We start from the raw sequence: 18,283 nt of genomic DNA, 5'->3' as shown, positions 1-18,283 counted from the left end.
TTTATAAACATGTGTTTTTATTATGAAAACTGTTGAACTCTTGTGCCATCCTCGTGCTCCAGTCCAGGTGCAGCCTGAACTGTGTGATCTGGGCTGGGTCCCCTACCCTGGTCCTGTAGAATCTCCCAAGCTGGGACAGTAATTAAACGTGTTTACAGGTCATTAACACCCGAGTCAGTCAGTCCCCTTCGCATTTCTGCAGCTCCCACCTCCCCTTTCACAGCAGGGGCAGTGGAACAACCTCCTCTCCCCAGTGAGATTTTAGTTTGTTGGTTTTTTTCCTTTAAATAAAATCGTTAGTAAAATATTGTCCTGAATACGTATTTTTACTGCTGTTTATCTCTGGTTGCAGGATCTGCCCCTCTTGGGATTATTGATGGATTCATGTGGTACAAGGCTGAGGAACACCCAGCTCAGCCCTGTCTGAACCCATGTCCCACCCTTCTGACTGTCCTGCACCTCCAGCTGCTCCCAGGAGAGACAGGAATTTAAACAGGGAGATCTTAATTATTCAACTCTTGGTGATGAGAGGGAACAAAAGACACCCTGCACCCCCTGCCCGGAGCCCCTCGCTTTCCCAGCAGGACCCACCTGCTTTCCAGCTCTGTCCTCCTCACAAATACTTTTATTTTTTAAACAGAAAACATCTTTAAAGATGTGGGGTTTTGTTCTGTCCACAGGTGGCTTTCAGAGGTTGACTGAGGATCAAGCTGGAGATGGGAGGAGGATGGAACCTCCCGGAACCCCAGCCCAGACAAAACAGGAGCCTTTTTTTTGCTGCTCTTTCTCCAGCAAAAATGAGGACTTGCAGTTGCTGTAACCACTGCTGGAAACCAGGAGGGTTCCTGGAGCATCCCCCAAATCCAGCCCCGACACAACACAGCCTTGTCTCAACAGGTTTATTTCATCTCCAAAACAAGTCAGATCAGAGCTTCAAAAGGAGAAGGGGATGGACACGAAGGGGGAGGACGGGGGCACGAGCCGGGAGCAGCTCCTCGGGGATCACTCGAAGCCACTGCAAGGAGACACAGGGTGAGGTCAGGAGGCTGCACCTCTGGATGCAGCAGCATTTTGGCTCTGACCAGGAGCTGCCCCTTGGTGACAGCATTTCCCAGGGGGTGCGGAGGCAGCAAAGCAGCCAGGACATCCCACAAAGCTTCCCCCTTCCCAGGGGAGCTCACACTGACCTTGGAGCTGCTGCCCCAGGTTGATGGAGGCGCGTGGCAGGGCCGTGTCCCCCAGCCCCTGCTGCCCCCTCCCTGTGCCTCCAGGCTCTGCTGGACACAGACAAGGAGCTCGAAGGGTCCAACCCACGGGCCTCACCTGATCAGGTGCGCGATGTCCCAGTTGGCCTCCAGCGTCAGGGGTCCCTCCACCTCCACACCCTTCTCTGTCGCGATAGCGACTTCATACTGAGGAGAGAGAACATGGATCCTGCTCAGTTAAACCCCAGCTCCAGACCCGAGGGTGTGACAGGGCCCGTGGGAACCCTCAGCCCTGGGGCTGCTCCAGCCTCACCCTGTTGAACGACCGCGCGTCCCTGTAGTACAAAATCCTCATGCAGCGATCGATCAGCTCCCGCGCCTCCTCCCTCGTCAGGCTGGGCTTCTTCTCCAAGACTTCCCTCATCAACGGCTGGGGGAGGGAAATAAAACCCCATAGCTCAACGGCTCAGTCACCTGGGGCTTCAGCAGCTGAGCAAGAGCAGACCCTACCTGGGCCAGGTAGGCTCCGTAACCCGTCGCAAGCGTCGAGGACTCAAAGGCCACGCCGAGCATGTCCACGTACCCCAGGAAGCTGGAGGGAGAGGAGGGGGAGCAGGCAGGGCTGGGGGGGATGCAGCTGCAGAGCCTTCCTCCAGGAGCAGCCCCTGGAGGGACAGGCAGGGACCACCCCACGCCCCCTGTCCTTGCTCACCTCTCGCCATTGTAGAAGCCTCCGATGACCACGGTATTCCAGAGGGGGTTTATCTTGGACCTCCGGTTGTACATGACTCTCGTCAGCCAGGAGTGGATGGCCTTGGGGCTGTAGCTGTGACCATCCCCCAACAGCTCCTCGTCGATCCTGGTTTAAACAGAAGTTTCAGCCAAGTGAGAAATGCTGGGAAGTGCCCAGATCCAAAAGCAGCAGGACAGGGCCCCCCAGGCTGCTCCCGAACGGGAGGTGAAGCAGCCACAAACAATAACTGAGATGGGTTCTCTGCCAAGGATTTGGAAGAGACACTTGTACCAAAGGGGCTGTCAAGGAACAAGGGGGATTTCAGCTCAGTTTTGTCCCTGTTCAGTAAATTCATTTAATTATATTTCACTCCTTTGAGGACTGGTAGGGCCGAGCAGCCCGGCAGGAGCCACGGCACAGCCAAGGCTGGCACAGCCAGGGCTGGCACAGCCAGGGCTGGCCCAGCACTGCAGCAGCTCGGGGCAGAACTTACACCATCTGGTCGATGATCTGCTTGAGGTACTGGAAATCGGCGTAGTCGCCGGACGCCCCCAGCATGGTGGTGTCGTTCACCTTCAGGAGCCGGGAGATGCCGCGGAACCGCGCCAGGGACCCGTAGGAGCCCATCATGTCCGCAGCGATGATCACCCCCCCGTCGAACTTCACCCCCAGGACCGAGGTGCCCGTCACCATCGGGCTCCTGGAGACCCCCGTGTCAGCACCGGCACCCGCGAGGTCCCGGCCCCCCAGGGCTTCGCTCCTCAAACCCCCCCGGCCCCTGCCCTCCCCAGCTCCTCCAGTCACACCAGTATCCCCACCCGAGACCCCAGCCCCCCCAGCCCCCTCCCCGCACCCCCAGCCCCCCCGCTCCCCATCTCGCAGGCCCAGATGGCACCGCAGCCCCCCCCGGCCCCTCCCGGCCCGCTCCCCCCGGCCCCTCCGCGCTCACAGCGTCCGGGTGAAGGGCAGGACGCGGGCGGCGGGGCTGGGCCCGCCGGGGATGTAGGTCTGCCCCGGGGCCGGGCCCCCGGCCCAGAACGGCGGCGGCGCCCGCGCTCCCCCGACCTCCATCTTAGTCACGGTGCGGGCCGCGCTGCGCAGGCGCGGGGGAAGCGCGGCCGCTCCCGGCCACCGTAGGGCGAGGCGGGGCGGGCTCGGGCGCCATGTTGTGTGTGGCGGAATTCGCCTGCCGGTCTCTCCGGTGTCCCTGAGGGATCGGAGGCCCCTTGGAGGGACGGAAGGGGCTGGGCCTGTTCCCGCCGCGCCGTGCCCTGGCGGGCGGGGGGCTGCTGAGCAGCACGAGGGCTCCGGTGCCCCGAGCGCCGCTCCCTCCCCAAGATGGCGGCGCCTCGCCGGGTGCACCGGGCAGACCACGTGATCTCCCTCAGGGGGCGGGGCGTTACCGCGGAGGGGCGGCGCTGGGGGCGGGGCTTGCTTCGTCCGGCCCCGCCCCGGGGAGGGGCTTGGCGCGGCGCGGTCCAATGGGCGGTGCTGGGGGGCGGGGCTTGGGCCAAGGTAACAGGTTGCGGTGGGAGCGGCGGGAGCGGCGGCGGGAGGTGAGTGCGGGGGGCGGGGGTCCTGCCCCGGGTGCCCCCTGCCCCGGGGGTCCTGCCCCACGGCAGCCCCTACGGGAGCCAGGGCTGCAGGGGCTGCCGCCCCGGGGGTCCTGCCCTGTGACAGCGCCTGGAGGAGCCGCCCCCGGGGGCTGCTGTCCCAGGACCGTGTCTTGCCCCCCGGCAGAGCCTACAGGGGCTGGTGCTGTAGGTGTTGTCGTTCCTGGCGCGTGCCCTGCCCTGTGGCAGAGCCCACTGGGGTTGGGACTGGGGGGGGCTGCCCTTCCTGGGGTGTCCCCTGCCCTGTGGTGGAACCTGCTGGAGTTGGGGCTGTGGGGCTTTCCTTTCCGGGGGGCCTTGCCCTACAGAAGAACCAGGTTCTCTGGGGGCCCTTGTCCTTGGCACCACCCATAACAGTCCCCATCAGGGTTCTTCTCTCCAGGTGTCACCCGCCGTACAGCAGATCTGACAGGAATCCCCCAGGCTGCTGCCCTGGTGGGGACCTGGGGTGTCCCTGTTCCCCTCCATCAGGGCTCTGGTCTCACCTGTAGCCTACATGGGAACTGCCTTTACCTGCTCCCTTGGGGACTATCCCTTCCTTACGGGATTTGCATTTTCCTATGGAAGTTGTATCTGCAGGTGCTTTGGGGAGGGGTACCCCACAGGTACCCAACAGCACCCCCCTATAGGGCCCATACAGGGACCCTGTGTCATTCCTCTATTGGGGCGGTGGCCGTTACCGCTTCTCCTCATTAGTACAGAGTTAATTAGCTTGTCTCACCGAGGGGGGAGTTGCGGGAGGAGGGCAAGTTGATCCCGGGGGAGCTGTTGAGTTCCTGGGAATCTCCCACCAGGAGCAGCGGGATCGCTGTGGCCTGGCCCAGCACCTCCAGCTCACGCGGAGCTGCCGCAGTTCCCCGCGCTCCGGGGCGGGTTTTTAGCACCTGGTTTAAATAAGAAAGAACAATCCAGGGCCTGGGTGTTGTCCCCGCTGTCCGGGTTCCATCTCCACCCTCCGTCACAGGCTTTTTCTCCGGGAGGGTGTTTGTGGCTGGCTCCGGGCTGGATTTCCTCTCCCACCACCCACCCCAACCGGTTGAGCTGGTTTGGAGCTGGAGATAAAGCGACGGAGCCCCAGGTCTGCCAGGGGAGCCCCTCACCACCACCTGATGGCTGTGGGACCCCCCCAGCACCCCCCTTTTTGGGGTGGGAGCTGCGGCATCACCCCCGCTCCAGCCCGGAGCGTCCCAGCCCCGCGGTGCTGGGACCTGTTGGCTCCTGCGGATCCACGTTATGTCCCCGGGGCTCTTCCTCGCTCCCTGCCTCGTCCCGCGGGACACGTTTATCCCCTGGAGCGCACGGATCAAAACAACTCTGGTTTCAAAGGCTCGACTTGCCTGGAAACCAGCCACCCGAGCCGGCGCTGCCGCTGAGCGGGTTGCGGTGCAGCCTGTCCCGGGGGGCGCGGGTCGGTGCCGGGCCCGGCCCGGGGGTCCCGCGGGGGGGGACGGGGCCTTCGGCTTCCGAAACCGGCCCTGGGCGAGGCCGGGAACGGGATTTTCCAGTATCTGGGTTGATGATTAACCCAGGGGCTCTGCCAGGCCGGGCTGGATGGGAGTGAACTCGGTCCTTATCAGTGCCGGGGGAGGTCACCTGCCGGGGGCTGACCCCCTGTGCCCTCCCCCACGCGATGCCACCCGCTGTCATGGAGCCCGTCCCGCTGGCGTGACGCAGGTGCCCTGGTTTCGGGTTCCTCTGACCCGGCCGGCAGCTGCCGTGCCCGGGGTTTGTCGGGGTCCGGAGCTCCCGGGAGAGCAGGAACAGCCGGTCCGTGCCGGGCAGGGCCCGGGAGCAGCCCTGGACTTTGGCCCCGGGCAAACAGCCCCGCAGGTGAGCAGGGAAAACCGCGCTGGAGCCGCGCCGGGCCCCGCGGGGCCGGTGACGGGGAGAAATGCCAGGTCTGGGCTGTGCCAGCCCCGCCGTGTGGGTCTGGACGTGAAGCGCCTCGGGGTGATCCGGCACCCGCTCGGTTCGGGTTGAGGCGGCTCAGAGGCGGCTCCAGCCTCACCCCGACCCGGTGCCGGTGCTGGCGAGCGGCTGCCGCGGCCGGGTCACCCGCTGCCCCCACGGAGGAGGGTCAGCCCCACCTGGCAGCTGCTGCCGTTCCCACCCCGCTGTTTTTGGGGAGCCAGGGCGAGCGCAGAGCCCCCGCTCTGCGTCGCAGCCTTTTCCAGCACCGCCTGCAAATTGCAAAACAAGTTTCTGGGTTAACGTCCCGGGCACAAAGGGCTCATTGTGCTGCCGATCCGGGCGAGCGGCGCTGGCCGCCCGCCATCCCGGCACGGCGCGGCCGGGGCTGCGTGACCGCCGGCCAGAGCCCCCTCCTCCCTCGGCCGGTGGGACCCCCACCCCTGGGTGCCACCAGCCCCGCCGGAGCAGGGTCAAGGTGTGTTGGAGCCAGCACACGCCCCGGGGACAATAACCTGACTATTTTTAGCCCGATCCTCCATCCCTCCTGCTTCCACGCTCCTTCCCTGCGGTTTCCAGTGAAATCTCCTCCCGGGGCTGTTTCCAGCCCGGGGCTGGGTGTTGCTTTCCCGCACAGGAATGTGATCCAGCTCCAGCCCTTGATCGGGGTGCTGGAGCCACTCCAGGAGGAGGGAGGCATTCCTGGGAGATTACCGGCCAGGCCTGGCTCACCTGCTGCTTCCCAGCTCCCCAGACACCCGGCTCCTGCTGCCAGAGCCCCAAAAAGCCAGGAGCAAAGCATCTCCACCCGGTGCTTCCTTGGAAAGAGCCAACCCTCCTCTCCCCTCTCCGGTGCCAAATGGGTTTGAGGCCAGCGCCGTTCCCAGGCGCATCCGACCCCCGTGGTTCTCTGCCACCTGCTTCCCACTCGTGCCAGGCCGGGGCCGGTGGGGGCAGAGCCGGCTCCTTCGCTGCGTTACTCGGCGAGCCCTGCCTCGCTGCCCGTGCCGCGGTGCCGTGCTGCCCCTCGCCACCCATCCAAAGGTCTTCCCAAGGCTCCAGGCTCACGGTTCCCACCCCGATAGCGATGGGGGCCAAGCCCTCTCCCTGCTTGGGCCGTGCCTCGTCACCGGCTGCACTTTGGACGTTGGCAGCCGTGGAAAATTTTGACTTTAGCTGGTTCCCTCTCCTGGTTTTGCCGTGGCAGGTTGGTTTCTCCCCACTCGCCCCAGCCCCGGAGAAGTGGGGTTGATGGGATTTGCTGTTGGGGCTCTTGCTGCGGGCGCTGGGCTCAGGGAGTTTATCCAGGTCTGTGGCTGATCTCGTTAGCTGGACACGGGCAGGGATAACGAGCTCACCAGAGAGGGCTTTTCTCCCTCTGCAGGCTCCCGGGCTCCTTCCCCTCTGCAATACGCAGCTGCTCTGGTCCCTCTCCTGGCTGTGGGGTCTGGGGGATGCAGGAGAACCCAGGGGCTCGTTGTGGCCCTGGCAAAGCGGAGGAGCCGCAGGAGCCGCCCCTGCTGGGCTGGGCCGGGGGCAAACGGGGGTGCTGGGGGAGCCGGTGGGGCCGGGGCAGCGAAGGGCTCGTCCCTCCTGGCTCTGCCCGGGCCCAGCATCGCTGGCACCTTCTGTCTCTCTGCAGAAATCCAGGTCCCGGCAGCGGGGCTGTGGGGTGGGCACGGGTGCAGGGTTGATGCGAGGACGTGGCAGAGCCCGTGGGGATCCCACTGCTCCCTCCACGTCCCGGCTCCAGGCCGGGGCAGATTTGGGGACTGAGAGTCCAAAGCCTGGTTTGGGGATTGGGGGTTGCTTTTATCCCCGTACAGGGTGTGTTTAGGCACCCCCATTCCGGCTGGGGGCCGCACTACATCCCAGGGTCCCCCCGGGGACAGGGATGTGAGCCGAGCTCTTGGCACCGCTCCCGGGATCCGCTTTATTTCCATCAGAGAATGGAGCCGCTGCCGCTCCCGGTGCTCTGGGGGTTAAAACACGGTGCCGGGGGCTCGGGGGCTGTGGTGGGGCTCTCCCATCACTCAGCTCCCCCCGGTGCCCATTAGGGGAGCTCAGCTCCTCCCCCCGTGCCCCCTGCTCCAGCCCTCTCCCGCTGTCCGGCATCGCCCTGGGACGGAGGGGGCGGGTCACATCACGCTGCTCCCAATATGTCACTGCTCATCTCTGTCCCCTCCCCGCGGGACCCCGGCCGCGGGGCTGCTGGGGACGCCGGAGCTCCGGCTGCAGCGCGGCTGCGGTTTCCGCAGAGCCGGGAGGGAGCGGGAGCCGAGCCCGGCTGCGGAGCCCGCCCGGGATCTCTGCCTCGGCTCCGCATCCCCGGGCTCCGGCTGCCAAGGGCGAGCGGGGGACGCGGTGAGGGTCCGGCTGCCGGTGCTGGGGAGGGGGTTGGCTCTCCCTGCCTTCCCCGCGTCCCCCCGGGAGCAGCCGGGCGATTCCGGTGCCGGCACAGCGAGCCGTGTCCCGGTCGTGTCCTGGGGACGCTGCAGCGCTGGCACCGGGTGTCCTCTGGCGCCCGTCCTCGCTGCCGGACCCCGGCGAGCGCCGGATCTGACCCCGCTCCCCCCGTGTCCCCCAGCCCCGCGGTGCTGAGCCCGGCGATGGAGTGGCCGGCGAGCGCGGCGATGGAGAAGCAGAACCCGGTGGATTACGGCGTCCAGATCCGCTTCATCAACGACCTGCAGGAGCCGCGCAGGCCCCCCCGGGCGCGGGGCAAGCCGGGCTCCTACGGGGTGGCCGTGCGGGTCCAGGGCATCGCCGGGCAGCCCTTCGTGGTGCTCAACAGCGGCGAGAAGGGCGGCGACTCTTTCGGGGTGCAGATCAAGAGCGAGGGCTCCTACTCGGGCCCCCCCTCCGGCCTCCCGCCCCCCGGCTCCGTCAGCTCCGACTCGGATCTACCGGAAAACCCTTACGCGGGGCGGCAGCCCCAGCGCGGCTCGTCCTACAGCACCTCGGATGAGGAGCCCAGCGGGGGCTCCGCGACCTCCCGGCATGAGCCCAAAACTCCTCCGGGCCAGCGGCCGCCGGGCGAGGAGCTGCGGAGGACACAGTCCCATGGAGACCTGCTCGGAGCCGTCGTGGATGAGCCCTTTGCCGCCGGTGCTCCCCGGGCCGGCGGGAACCGGCAGCCCCGGGCTCTGGCCGGCAGCAAGAGCAGGAGCATGTTGAACATCGCACCGGAGCGCGGCAAAACCTCCGGCTCCAGGGCTGTGGGCAAGGACCCCTCCTCGGACACGGAGGTGGCGGTGGGCGCCGGTGGCAGCGACGTGGACACCAAACCCCTCTCCTCGGTGGATTCGCTCATCAGCAAATTCGACGGGAAGGTTCAGCCGCGCGGCCGGGCGGCCCGGAGGGGCCGGATCCCCTCAGAGGAGAGAAAACGCTCGCAGAGCCTGGACAGCCGCGTCTCCCCCCGCGCCGGGCCGGGGACCGACGACCCTCGCCCCCAGCCCTCGGTGCCCCCCGGCAGCCTGGGCCGGCCCAGCCGAGTCGGGGAGGCGGAGGACGGGCCGAGGGGGCAGCGGGTGAACCGGAGGACGGAGGAGCCCCGGGCAGAGCTGCAGGTACCGGGGCTGGAAACACCAGAGCCACCAGCCCCTTTACCGAGGGGGCAGTGGTGCGAGCGGGAGGCTGTGGTGGGGACTCGTGTCCTTGCTGGAGTTGAGCTTTTTTATCCCTCGCGGCAGCTCAAATCCACCCCAGATCTGCTGCGGGACCAGCGGGAGGTCACCCAGCCCGGCAGCAGTGAGCACCCCAAGGAGCTCATCTACAGCATCCTGAAGGAGGGGTGAGCCCCCCAAGGACACCCCACACCCCCCCTCCCCCCCCCCCCCCAGCACTGGAGGCCGTGGCTGGGTTGCTGCAGGGTGATGTGGGAGCAGGGATGGCCCAGGATTCCGGGACAGTGAATGGCAAAGCACTGGGCATGTTCCTGCAGCCCGGCCTCGGCCATCCCCCTGCCCTGTGTCCCTGCCCCATGTCCCTGCCCCCAGCCACATCCCCCTGCTTTGACACCCGCAGGAGCAACGAGAGTGAGATCTCCCTGAAGCGGAAAACCACGCGGCTGCTGGAGAAGATGCAGGAGCTGGTGGTGAGTCGGGGCCATCCTGGGGCTGTTCCCCACTTGGAGGGGGTCACTGCTCCCCAACACCCCTCCCCCCCCAGGGGGCTCCTGGCTCCCCAGCACCATGTTGGGGACAGGATGCTGGTGGCCCACAGCTGATGGAGTGGCCAGGGACCAAGCCATGGCTCCTGGTTGTGGTGCCCTGAGCCCACTGAGCGAGCCTGGGGGGGTCTCTGCAGGTGCCCACCAAGGCTGTGCTGTGTTCCCAGCCCCAGCACAGAGACCTGGCCAGGAAGGTGGAAGAGCTGCAGGAGAAGCTCGATGAGGAGACCAAGGTGAAGCCAGGCAGAAGGTCTCAGGGACTGGGAGGGGGATGTAGGGGTCACAGTCAATATCCCTGGGGGTGGAGGGAGCACACCCGGGGTTGCCCAGGTGAGACCAGCTCTGTTTGACACCCAGCTGGGGTGTCTTCGGGATGCTGGGGGTTCCGTCCTGTCCCCACTGGGGAGGGGGACAGGGAGTGTTGTTGAGGTCCTGGAGGTGTCACCCCTGTCCCCTCTCCTGCAGCTCCGCCAGAAGCTGGAGCTGAGCCGGGAGCCAGGGGGCAGCAGCTCGGCCCGGGCCCTGGAAGCGCGGCTGCGGGAGGCGGAGGGGGAGAGCAAACAGCTGCGGGGGGTCCTGGAGAAGAAAAATCAGGAGCTGCAGAGGAGTTTGCAGGAGTAAGAGCTGCTGGATGCGCTGGGGACGGGGACATTCGGCTGTCCCCAGCATGGGGATGCTGGTGGGGATGGTGGGGCCTTTGGAGGGCTGGGGTCACCCCCCCCTGCCCCCACGCTGGGAGGAGCTGGTGTGGATGGTGGTGGTCCCGGGTGCTGCAGCCCTCGGGGCAGACGTGGCCGGGTCAGGGGGGCAGAGAAGGGCCTGGCTGGGCGGTGATGAGGCTGGTGCTGCCCTCCAGGCTGGACGAGGTGAAAGCAGCCAAGGAGCATGTGGAGACACGTCTGGGCCACTGCGAGGAGCAGCTGGTGGCCACGCGCCGGGAGCTCGAACGTCTGCGCAAGGGCCCCGGCGCGTCCCCGGACAGCGAAGCCCTGTACAAGGTAGAGTGGTGGCAGCACCAGGACAGCAGCACCCCCTGTGCCACTGCACTGCCGCCCAGCCCCGCTGTCCCCTTCGCCCAGGAGCTGCTGGAGACCCGTGAGGAGCTGGAGGAGGCCCTGAGCTCCCGGCAGCGGCAGGAGGAGCAGCTGCGGCTGCGGGAGCGGGAGCTGACGGCGCTGAAAGGAGCCCTGAAGGAGGAGGTGGCCAGTCACGACAGGGAGCTGGACCGGCTCCGGCAGCAGTACCAGAGCGACACGGAGCAGCTGCGGCGCAGCATGGAGGGCATCTCGCAGGTCTGGCCCTCAGGAGGGATGGGGTCGTGCTGGGGAGGGTCTTCGCTTGGAGTTGGGAGCCTGGAATTCCCACGTTAACTGGTGCTGAGCTGGAAATGGGGTTTGTGTCCTGCCCCAAACTGGCCCCATCAGAACATCCCTCTGCCCCAGCTTGGGCAGCCCTGGGGTGGAGATGCTGGGGGGGTGAGTGGAGCCAGTTTGTGGAAGGGTTGGAGGGTCCCCAGGTTGGTTTAGGGGCATTAACCGGGGCAGGTCCTCAGCATCACTGGAGCATCCCATGAGGGTTTTGCTCTGCGGGTGATCAGTCATCACTTCCATCCAGGATCAGGCCAACCTGGAGTCAGAGAGGCAGAAGATCAACACGGTGGTGAGGAACCTGCAGCGGGAGCTGGAAGAGAGCGCGGAGGAGACGGGGCACTGGCGGGACATGTTCCAGAAGAACAAGGATGAGCTCAGGAACACCAAGCAGGAGTAAGTGCTGGGGCTGCAGCTGAGCTGGAGGCACAAACAGCTTTTGGGGAGGTGCAGCCACTTGCCAAGATCCAGCATCTTTACTCCAAACCCCATTTGAGAGGTGGGATGGGGCTGGTTCTCCTCCTCCCCTGGGCACACATGGAGGAAGGTGATGGCTGAGTGGATGCCACTCTTTGGAGGTGCTGGGAACGGGGATGTGGGACACAAAGACATGGGGATGGGTTCAGGTGGCCTCATCCTGCCCCTCTCCAGGCTGCTGCAGGTGAAGCTGGAGAGGGAGGAGTTTGAGGAGGAGCTGCGGGAGCTGCGGGAACGCTTTGCAGCCGCCCGGGAGCAGGCGGAGCAGGCGCGGAGCAGCGCGGTGGACCCCGGGGAGCTGGAGGCCCTCAGGAAGGTGGGTCACCTGGGGGAGGTGGACGCAGCCCCAGGGATGGTGTCCAGCACTGAGAGCCCCTCACCCCCCATCCCCCTGGTGGCAGGAGCTGCAGGAGGTGCGGGAGGCGCGGCGGGAGCTGGTGGAGGAGCAGCAGAGCCGGGAGGAGCTGCTGCGGCAGCGGGAGCATGAGCTGGTGGCCCTGAGGGGCTCGATGGAGGAAGAGGCCTCCAGCCACCACGGGGAGCTGGAGCGGCTCCGCAGGGACCTGCAGCAGCTCCAGGGGGAGCGGGATGAGGCCACCAAGGTGAGCAGCGGGGCCAGGGGAAGGTGTTTGCCCTCATCCAGCCGCCAGCCAAGGAGCCACCCCCATCCTGGGCTGCCCTCGCGCCTTCCCATGAGCCCCAAATCTCTCAGCCACGAGGCAAACCTGTGGCCCTGGATCCAGCCCCCTTGGACATCCCCCAGGGGATGCCAAATGCCCCAGTTTCCCCCCCAAAGCCCCCCGGCTCAGCGGCTGGCTCTGGGCCCACCCTGTGCCTGCGTTGCAGGCCAGGACGTCCCTGGAGAGCGCGCGGGAGGTGTCGGAGCAGGCGCGGAGGAGGGTGGAGACCACCCTGCGGGAGCTGCAGGAGCAGAACGACGACCTGCGGAGGAAGGTGCTGGGGATGGAGACGCAGCTGAAGGAGTACGAGCGCTTGGGGGAGAACTGGGAGGGCTCCCAGGCACGGCTCAAGGACAAGGTCACCAAGCTGGAGGTACGGGGGCTGCGGCCACTCCCGAGCTGCCCCGGGCTGTTCCCATCCACGGGAAGGGGTCTGCAGAGCTCCCTCCTTGCAGGCGGAGCGCAGGCAGATGGAGGAGACCCTGGGCGAAGCCTCGGAGCGGGAGCAGGAGCTGCTGGTGGCCAAGAGGTCCCTGGAGGCGCGGCTGGAGGAGGCGCAGCGCGGGCTGGCCCGGCTGGCGCAGGAGCAGCGGGAGCTGAGCGCGTCCCTCCAGGAGGAGCAGCGGCAGAAGGAGCAGCTCAAGCGCGCCAAGAACGAGCTGGAGGAGCAGAAGCGCCTGCTCGATCGCACCACGGAGAAGCTGAACAAAGAGGTTGGGGCACCTGAGGGTCTCCAGGGCCACCCAGAACCCCCCGTCCTGTTAGGCATCGTGTGCCACGAAACCCGGTCTCTGTGCCACAGGGGGGATCTCCGAGACGGGTTAGGGGAGGGATCCGGGACTTTGGTCATGGATCTTCAGAGCTGGTTGGGACCGATCCTTCCTCGGTGTCCCAGGAGACTATAAATCCCACGGATCAACATCCCCTGATGTCCCAGGGCTGCGTTGTCCCCTGCCCTTCCCCAAGTGGCTCCTTTCAAATGTCTGGGGTCATCCTTGCAGCCTTTGCCCTGATGCTTCTGAGCACAGTCTGAGGAATATCCCCCCAGCTCCCTGCCCACGGGTGTCCTCTCCCACTTCGAGTCCCATCAGCTGGTCCCAGCCCTGAGCTGTCCCCCTGTGCCGCAGCTGGAGCAGATGACAGCAGAGTCACACAGCTCACTGGCTGAGCTCCAGTCGCAGCTGGAGGAGTTCAAGGAGAAGTCACGGAAGGAGATCACGGACTCCCAGAAACAGGCCAAGGATCGGGGCGCCGAGGTGGAGAAGATGCAGTTCAGCGTGGGGCGGCTGCAGGACGAGGTGCGGCGAGGGCTGGCGGGCCGAGGGTCCCCACACCGACCCCTCCGCCCCACCATGGGGACCTTGGGGACACGTCTCTCCCGGGGACAGCTTTTCCCTGCTCGCCGCAGGTGTCCCGGCTGAAGCAGGCGCTGCAGGACAGCCAGGCGGAGCGGGAGAGCGCGCTGCTGGACAAGGAGGTGCTGCTGCAGCGCCTGCACAACCTGGAGCAGGAGCTGGAGAACAAGAAGCGCTCCCAGGACGATCGCTCCCGGCACGTCAAGGCGCTGGAGGTGGGGAGGACTCCCCGGCCCCCCGAGACCCCCCGGCCCGGCCCTAGAGTGCCCTGCAGTGCTGTGTGCGAACAGCAAGGGGCAGAGCTCACCCAGAGTCCTCCGCTCCAAGTCATTAATGATGTTTGTTAATTGCCGGCTTTGCCTCTGCTCTGCCGGCGCTGCCCCGCGGTTGCTCTGGGGGTTGTTCTCCCCGGGTCGGGGGGTGGGGGCCGTGTCCCATGTCCCAGCACCTCCCTTCTCCTGCCCCCCCCGGGCTGTGTCAGAGCCTCCCGGGGCTGGGTGGGTCTGGCTGGGAAGCGTCGTCGGAACAAACCCCGTTCCTCCCCCATCCCAGCTTGCTGTCCCGAGCCCGCAGGGATCCCAAGGTCCAAACTGACCCTTCTGCTCCCATCTCCTCGCAGGAGAAGTCCAAGCACCTGGAGGCGGAGCTGGATGAGGAGAGGACCACGGTGGAGCTGCTGACGGAGAGAGTGAACCGGAGCAGGGACCAGGTAGGGGCAGAACCCCCCGGATCCGGCAAAACAGCACCAGATAACTCGGGTCCAACTGGTCATTGGGGTTAAAACCCCATTAACGAGTCGTTAACGAGCAGCTCTGAGTGCCCTGCATTCAATCAATCGAGATGACGGTGTCGGAAAAGCTGGTTTGGGCGCGAGCGAAATTATCCGCGTTGGCGCAATGGGAAAACAAAGAAAACCCCGAAATTACAGGGTGGGGTTTGTGTTGGGGCTTAATCCCCCGGGCTCCTGCTGCCCCGTCCCTCCTGCCCCACCTCCGGAGCCGCTCTCGGAGCGGGAACTGCTGAACGAGCCTCCCGGCAGCACTGGGTTGTACTGGGATCCCGGGATTGGCAGCTCCTCTGCTTAGAGCTTGTCTCCCTCCTGCCCCACCAAGATCCAGCCTGGAGCCTGGAAAGGTGGTTCCCACCCCCAGGGCTGGGATGAGCTGGTGAAATGGGCAGTTTTCCCATTCTTCCATCTGGGAAACGGGCACATCCCAGGGGAGACTCTTCCTGCCAATCCTGGCAGTGCCCGAAGCGCGGGAGCTGCCGAGCTCGTGACACTGCGACTGGGCTGGGCTCCAACGTGGCCCCAACGGCTTTTGGGGCTGCTTGGATAGAATTCCAGTGGATTTTTATACAAACGCGAGTTCCCCTCACTGTGAGGTGTCACACAGAGCGGTGACTTTCGCCTCGGTTGGCCCAGAAGTGGCCCCTGGGGCGGTCCTGGTGTTGCTCTGTCCATGGATCAGGCCCATCCCTGCCCCTGGCACGGCCGCGCCGCGGTACCAGGCAGAGCTGGGAGTGCAGCAGGGTCCCTGCATCCCAGTTCAACCAGTTTAAACCCTCCAGTGGAAAACTGCAGCCCTTGTCTCCGGGCTGCTCGCCAGAATGGCGGAAACTGAGTTGGGAAGGAACCAAAATCCTCATTGGGGGTTTATGGCGTCACCAACACCAGCTGCGTGCCATGGGGCGGCCACTGGGCCGGGTCCACCGTGCTCCGTGGCACCAGGGCCATGGGAAGGAGCCATGAGGGCAGCAAAGGACACGGGAAACCCAAGGGGTGTCATGCCCTTGTCCCCAGATCGACCAGCTGCGGGCAGAGCTGCTGCAGGAACGGTCCAGCCGGCAGGACCTGGAGTGTGACAAGGTCTCACTGGAGAGGCAGGTACGTGGGCACAGCCAGAGCCTCCCTGGAGCTATCCAGGGTGGCATTCCCGTGGGATCCCCCCTTTCCTCCCCACCAGCCTGCCCAAGCTTGTGCTCCAAACTCTTTGTTACCCAACCCTGGCTCGCACAGATGCAGATCAATGGGAACTCGGCTCCCGGAGCTGTTCTTGTTCCCAGTGTGGAACTGCTGCTGCCAAGAAAACCACAGGGCCCTGAGTGCTGACACATCCCAGCCCATCCGGGATGGGAACAGGAGCTGCTTTTGGTGCTCCGGGGGGTGGTTGTGGCCAATGAGGGGGTTTCAGAGCAGGAACTGGAGAGCTGAGGGGGGATGATGAGCACCCCAGAGCTGGCAGGGGCTCTTGCACCTGCTGATCCCCAGCATGTCCTGGTCTTGCCTCATGTCCTGGCTGGTGCCAGCGCAGCTAATTGCTGTTATATAACCCAGCTTGTTAGGTCTCCTCCTTGGGAAAGGGTTTCTGGGCCCTGACTCATCACCAGGATTTACACAAGCCTTTCGGTGCCTTCCCCATCCCCCCACTCCCCTGGGAACCCATCGGGGGCTGATGGGGACAGCACTGGGGGTGTTTTTTTGTCCCTTCTCTGCAGAACAAGGAGCTGAAGAGCCGCCTGGCCAGCTCGGAGGGGCTGCACAAGCCCAGCGGCCACGTCCCGCAGCTGGAGGCGCGGGTGGAGGAGCTGCAGGACAAGCTGCAGGCAGAGGAGAGGTACCAGCCCCGCAGCCCCTGCCCTGGGGGGCCCCGCCGGCTGCCAGGCTGGCTCGGCCACAGCCCGTTGCTTTTCCGTAGGGAGAAGAACGTCCTGCTGTCCTCCAACCGCAAGCTGGAGAGGAAGGTGAAGGAGCTGACCATCCAGATCGAGGACGAGCGGCAGCATGTCAACGACCAGAAGGACCAGGTGGGTGGTGGATGGAGCCCTGGGAGACACTGAGCAGCTTTGGACCCTACCTCAAGGTCTTCCAACCACACTCATCCCATGGGAATTGCGCTGTGTCCCCAGCTGAGCCTGCGGGTGAAGGCCCTGAAGCGCCAAGTGGATGAGGCAGAGGAGGAGATCGAGCGGCTGGAAGGCGCCCGCAAGAAGGTGCAGCGGGAGCTGGAGGAGCAGCACGAGCTGAACGAGCAGCTGCAGAACCGCGTCAAGACGCTGGAGAAGGAGGCTTGGTAGGGAAGGCTGGGCTCGGGGAGGGGCGTCCCCTGCCGCATCCCCTGGTGAGGGCTGAGCCCCCTGCTCCATCCCCAGGCGCAAGGCCGCCCGCTCGGCCGCCGATTCCTCGCTGCAGGACGAGCAGCTCAGCTCGGACGAGGAGTTCGACAGCGCCTACGGACCCTCCTCCATCGCCTCGCTGCTCAACGAGCCCAACCTCCAGACCAGCTCCTGCTGAGCCCCCTGCTCCCGCCCGGAGCGGAGCCGCGTCCCGAGGGCTGGGCCAGGGCTGCAGCTGCTGGTGCAGGAACCACCGCTATGAAGGGAGGTGCCGGGGGGTGGGGAACCCCCGGACTCGGTCTCATCTCCTCATCTTCATACAGGTCTCAGGGAGTGTTTGCACCGCGGCTGTCTGGGGGGTTCAGTGGCTCAGCACGGCCGGTGCCCCCCTTGGTGGCCGGGTCCCACTGTGGCCGTCGGGTCCAGGACGTGGCCCCGGGGATCAGGTTTCCCCGGAGGGGCTGGGGGCACCCGCGGCTCAATCCACCCTGGTTTATTTTTATAGGCAGCCGCTGCCCCTCCCCCGCTGCCCCGCACCCTCTCCCAGCCGCATTTTAAATAAAACTGAACATTTTGATGCCCGGGGTTTGTTGTGCACCGGGGTTTTGGCGCAGGCTCCAGCACATCGGGCTGCACCGCCCCAGCCTCCTGCCCGGCCCGGGGAGCGCAGCTCCTGCCTCGCTCCGCTGGATCTGGCCTGGAGATAAATCCTCGTTATCGCTAATTAACGAGGATGGGAGTTTTGCCAACTGCTAATTAGCGCCATTGCGTTGATTGGCAGGTGGTTACCGCAGCTCCCCTGCGTGGCCCCGAGCCGGGCTGAGCTGGCTGCGGGGCTGGGATGGTGCCCGGGGACCCCAGTCACCCTGTCCCTGCTGCCTCAGCTTCCCCTAATGACACTTAACTAGGATGGAGCTGGGGGTTTGGACACGGTGATGGCACCAGAGTCACCCCTGTCCCCTCTCCACGGCTCTGTCACCACCGCCCAGGGCCATGCCAGGCTCAGCGACCCGGCCCCGCACCCACAGCGTCCCCGCTGCGGCTCAACCGGGGCTGGCACAACCGGTTCTGCCCTCGGCTCCTCCCGGACACGCGTGTCGGAGCCGAGGTCACCCACCATCCCCGCCCTCTGCCTCAGTTTCCCCAATGGCTACTCGGCCTGGCGAGGGGTGTTCCCTCACGGGCACTGCAGACCTTGGTGGGGGGGCTCGGGGGCCAGGGGGCGACCCAGGGGACGAGATGCCAGCTCTGGTGGCTGAATGTGACCAAAGCTGGCCTGTCCCTGGCTTTGCCACTGGCAGCCGGCCCCGCGGGACCGACCTCCTCCAACCTGCAGCAAATCCCGCTGCCCAGAACCCCTCCCCGGGGCTGGAGCGTGGCCCCGGCTCGGCCCCGGTGACCGCACGGGGCTGGAGCGTGTCCTCGGCACGGCTGGGGCCGGCGGTGACCTGAGGCCGGCTGAGCTCATCACACTGGTATGTGGCAATTAGCGCCGGGCAGCGAGGAGGCAGCCGGCACACCCAGGCATGGGGACACCCGGGCAGCGGGCGGCTGGTGGCACCGGCCGGGCTGGACCCCGGCGTGTGGGTGGTGAGTCCGCGGCATCCCCGGCACATCCCACCGGGCTGGGCTGGCACCTGGGACCCCCGGGCGTGGG

General features: G+C 65.9%; 2 protein-coding genes across 6 annotated transcripts; one reads left to right on the top strand and one right to left on the bottom strand.

The window, feature by feature from the left end:
* Nucleotides 1-885: 885 nt before the first annotated feature.
* PSMB4 (proteasome 20S subunit beta 4) lies at nucleotides 886-3,045 on the bottom strand. The gene is made up of 7 exons (XM_051641305.1): nucleotides 2,888-3,045; nucleotides 2,432-2,638; nucleotides 1,918-2,064; nucleotides 1,716-1,797; nucleotides 1,519-1,635; nucleotides 1,324-1,412; nucleotides 886-1,015 (listed from the first exon to the last, which is right to left on the bottom strand). Exons 1-7 carry the CDS (start codon nucleotides 3,007-3,009, stop codon nucleotides 1,003-1,005), a joined length of 777 nt encoding a protein of 258 aa, XP_051497265.1. The 5' UTR covers nucleotides 3,010-3,045; the 3' UTR covers nucleotides 886-1,002.
* Nucleotides 3,046-3,447: 402 nt separating this feature from the next.
* CGN (cingulin) lies at nucleotides 3,448-17,211 on the top strand. 5 transcript variants are annotated; one of them, XM_051641279.1, is made up of 21 exons: nucleotides 3,448-3,494; nucleotides 8,047-9,031; nucleotides 9,155-9,255; nucleotides 9,489-9,558; nucleotides 9,771-9,866; nucleotides 10,099-10,250; nucleotides 10,490-10,631; nucleotides 10,713-10,925; nucleotides 11,248-11,396; nucleotides 11,652-11,793; nucleotides 11,879-12,079; nucleotides 12,324-12,530; nucleotides 12,613-12,870; nucleotides 13,285-13,455; nucleotides 13,566-13,727; nucleotides 14,132-14,221; nucleotides 15,314-15,397; nucleotides 16,009-16,127; nucleotides 16,209-16,317; nucleotides 16,420-16,583; nucleotides 16,663-17,211. In XM_051641279.1, the coding sequence occupies exons 2-21, from the start codon at nucleotides 8,069-8,071 to the stop codon at nucleotides 16,802-16,804; spliced, it is 3,735 nt and encodes a 1,244-aa protein (XP_051497239.1). In that variant the 5' UTR covers nucleotides 3,448-3,494; nucleotides 8,047-8,068; the 3' UTR covers nucleotides 16,805-17,211. The 5 variants fall into 5 exon arrangements, with proteins under 5 accessions (XP_051497239.1, XP_051497241.1, XP_051497242.1 ...); XM_051641281.1 differs by lacking the exon at nucleotides 3,448-3,494 and adding an exon at nucleotides 5,164-5,381 and having other exon boundaries at nucleotides 9,489-9,555; XM_051641282.1 differs by lacking the exon at nucleotides 3,448-3,494 and adding an exon at nucleotides 5,164-5,381 and having other exon boundaries at nucleotides 9,801-9,866.
* Nucleotides 17,212-18,283: the final 1,072 nt, after the last annotated feature.

The sequence above is a fragment of the Apus apus genome, chromosome 27 (assembly GCF_020740795.1).
Source record: "Apus apus isolate bApuApu2 chromosome 27, bApuApu2.pri.cur, whole genome shotgun sequence".
Classification (NCBI taxonomy): Eukaryota; Metazoa; Chordata; class Aves; order Apodiformes; family Apodidae; genus Apus; species Apus apus.
The sequence above is the reverse complement of the archived record's forward strand: the minus strand, read 5'-3'. Positions and strand labels throughout refer to the sequence as shown.

Bases quoted from the DNA above. Each gene is read 5' to 3' on its own strand.
- PSMB4 (XM_051641305.1), bottom strand. From the start codon at position 3,009: ATGGAGGTCGGGGGAGCGCGGGCGCCGCCGCCGTTCTGGGCCGGGGGC. The intron at 2,065-2,431 runs GTAAGTTCTGCC...TGTTTAAACCAG, and splicing joins CAGATCATCGACCAGATGGT to GATCGACGAGGAGCTGTTGG. The intron at 1,413-1,518 runs GTGAGGCTGGAG...CTCTCTCCTCAG, and splicing joins ACGCGCGGTCGTTCAACAGG to TATGAAGTCGCTATCGCGAC.
- CGN (XM_051641279.1), top strand. From the start codon at position 8,069: ATGGAGTGGCCGGCGAGCGCGGCGATGGAGAAGCAGAACCCGGTGGAT. The intron at 11,794-11,878 runs GTGGGTCACCTG...CCCTGGTGGCAG, and splicing joins AGCTGGAGGCCCTCAGGAAG to GAGCTGCAGGAGGTGCGGGA. The intron at 14,222-15,313 runs GTAGGGGCAGAA...CCTTGTCCCCAG, and splicing joins TGAACCGGAGCAGGGACCAG to ATCGACCAGCTGCGGGCAGA.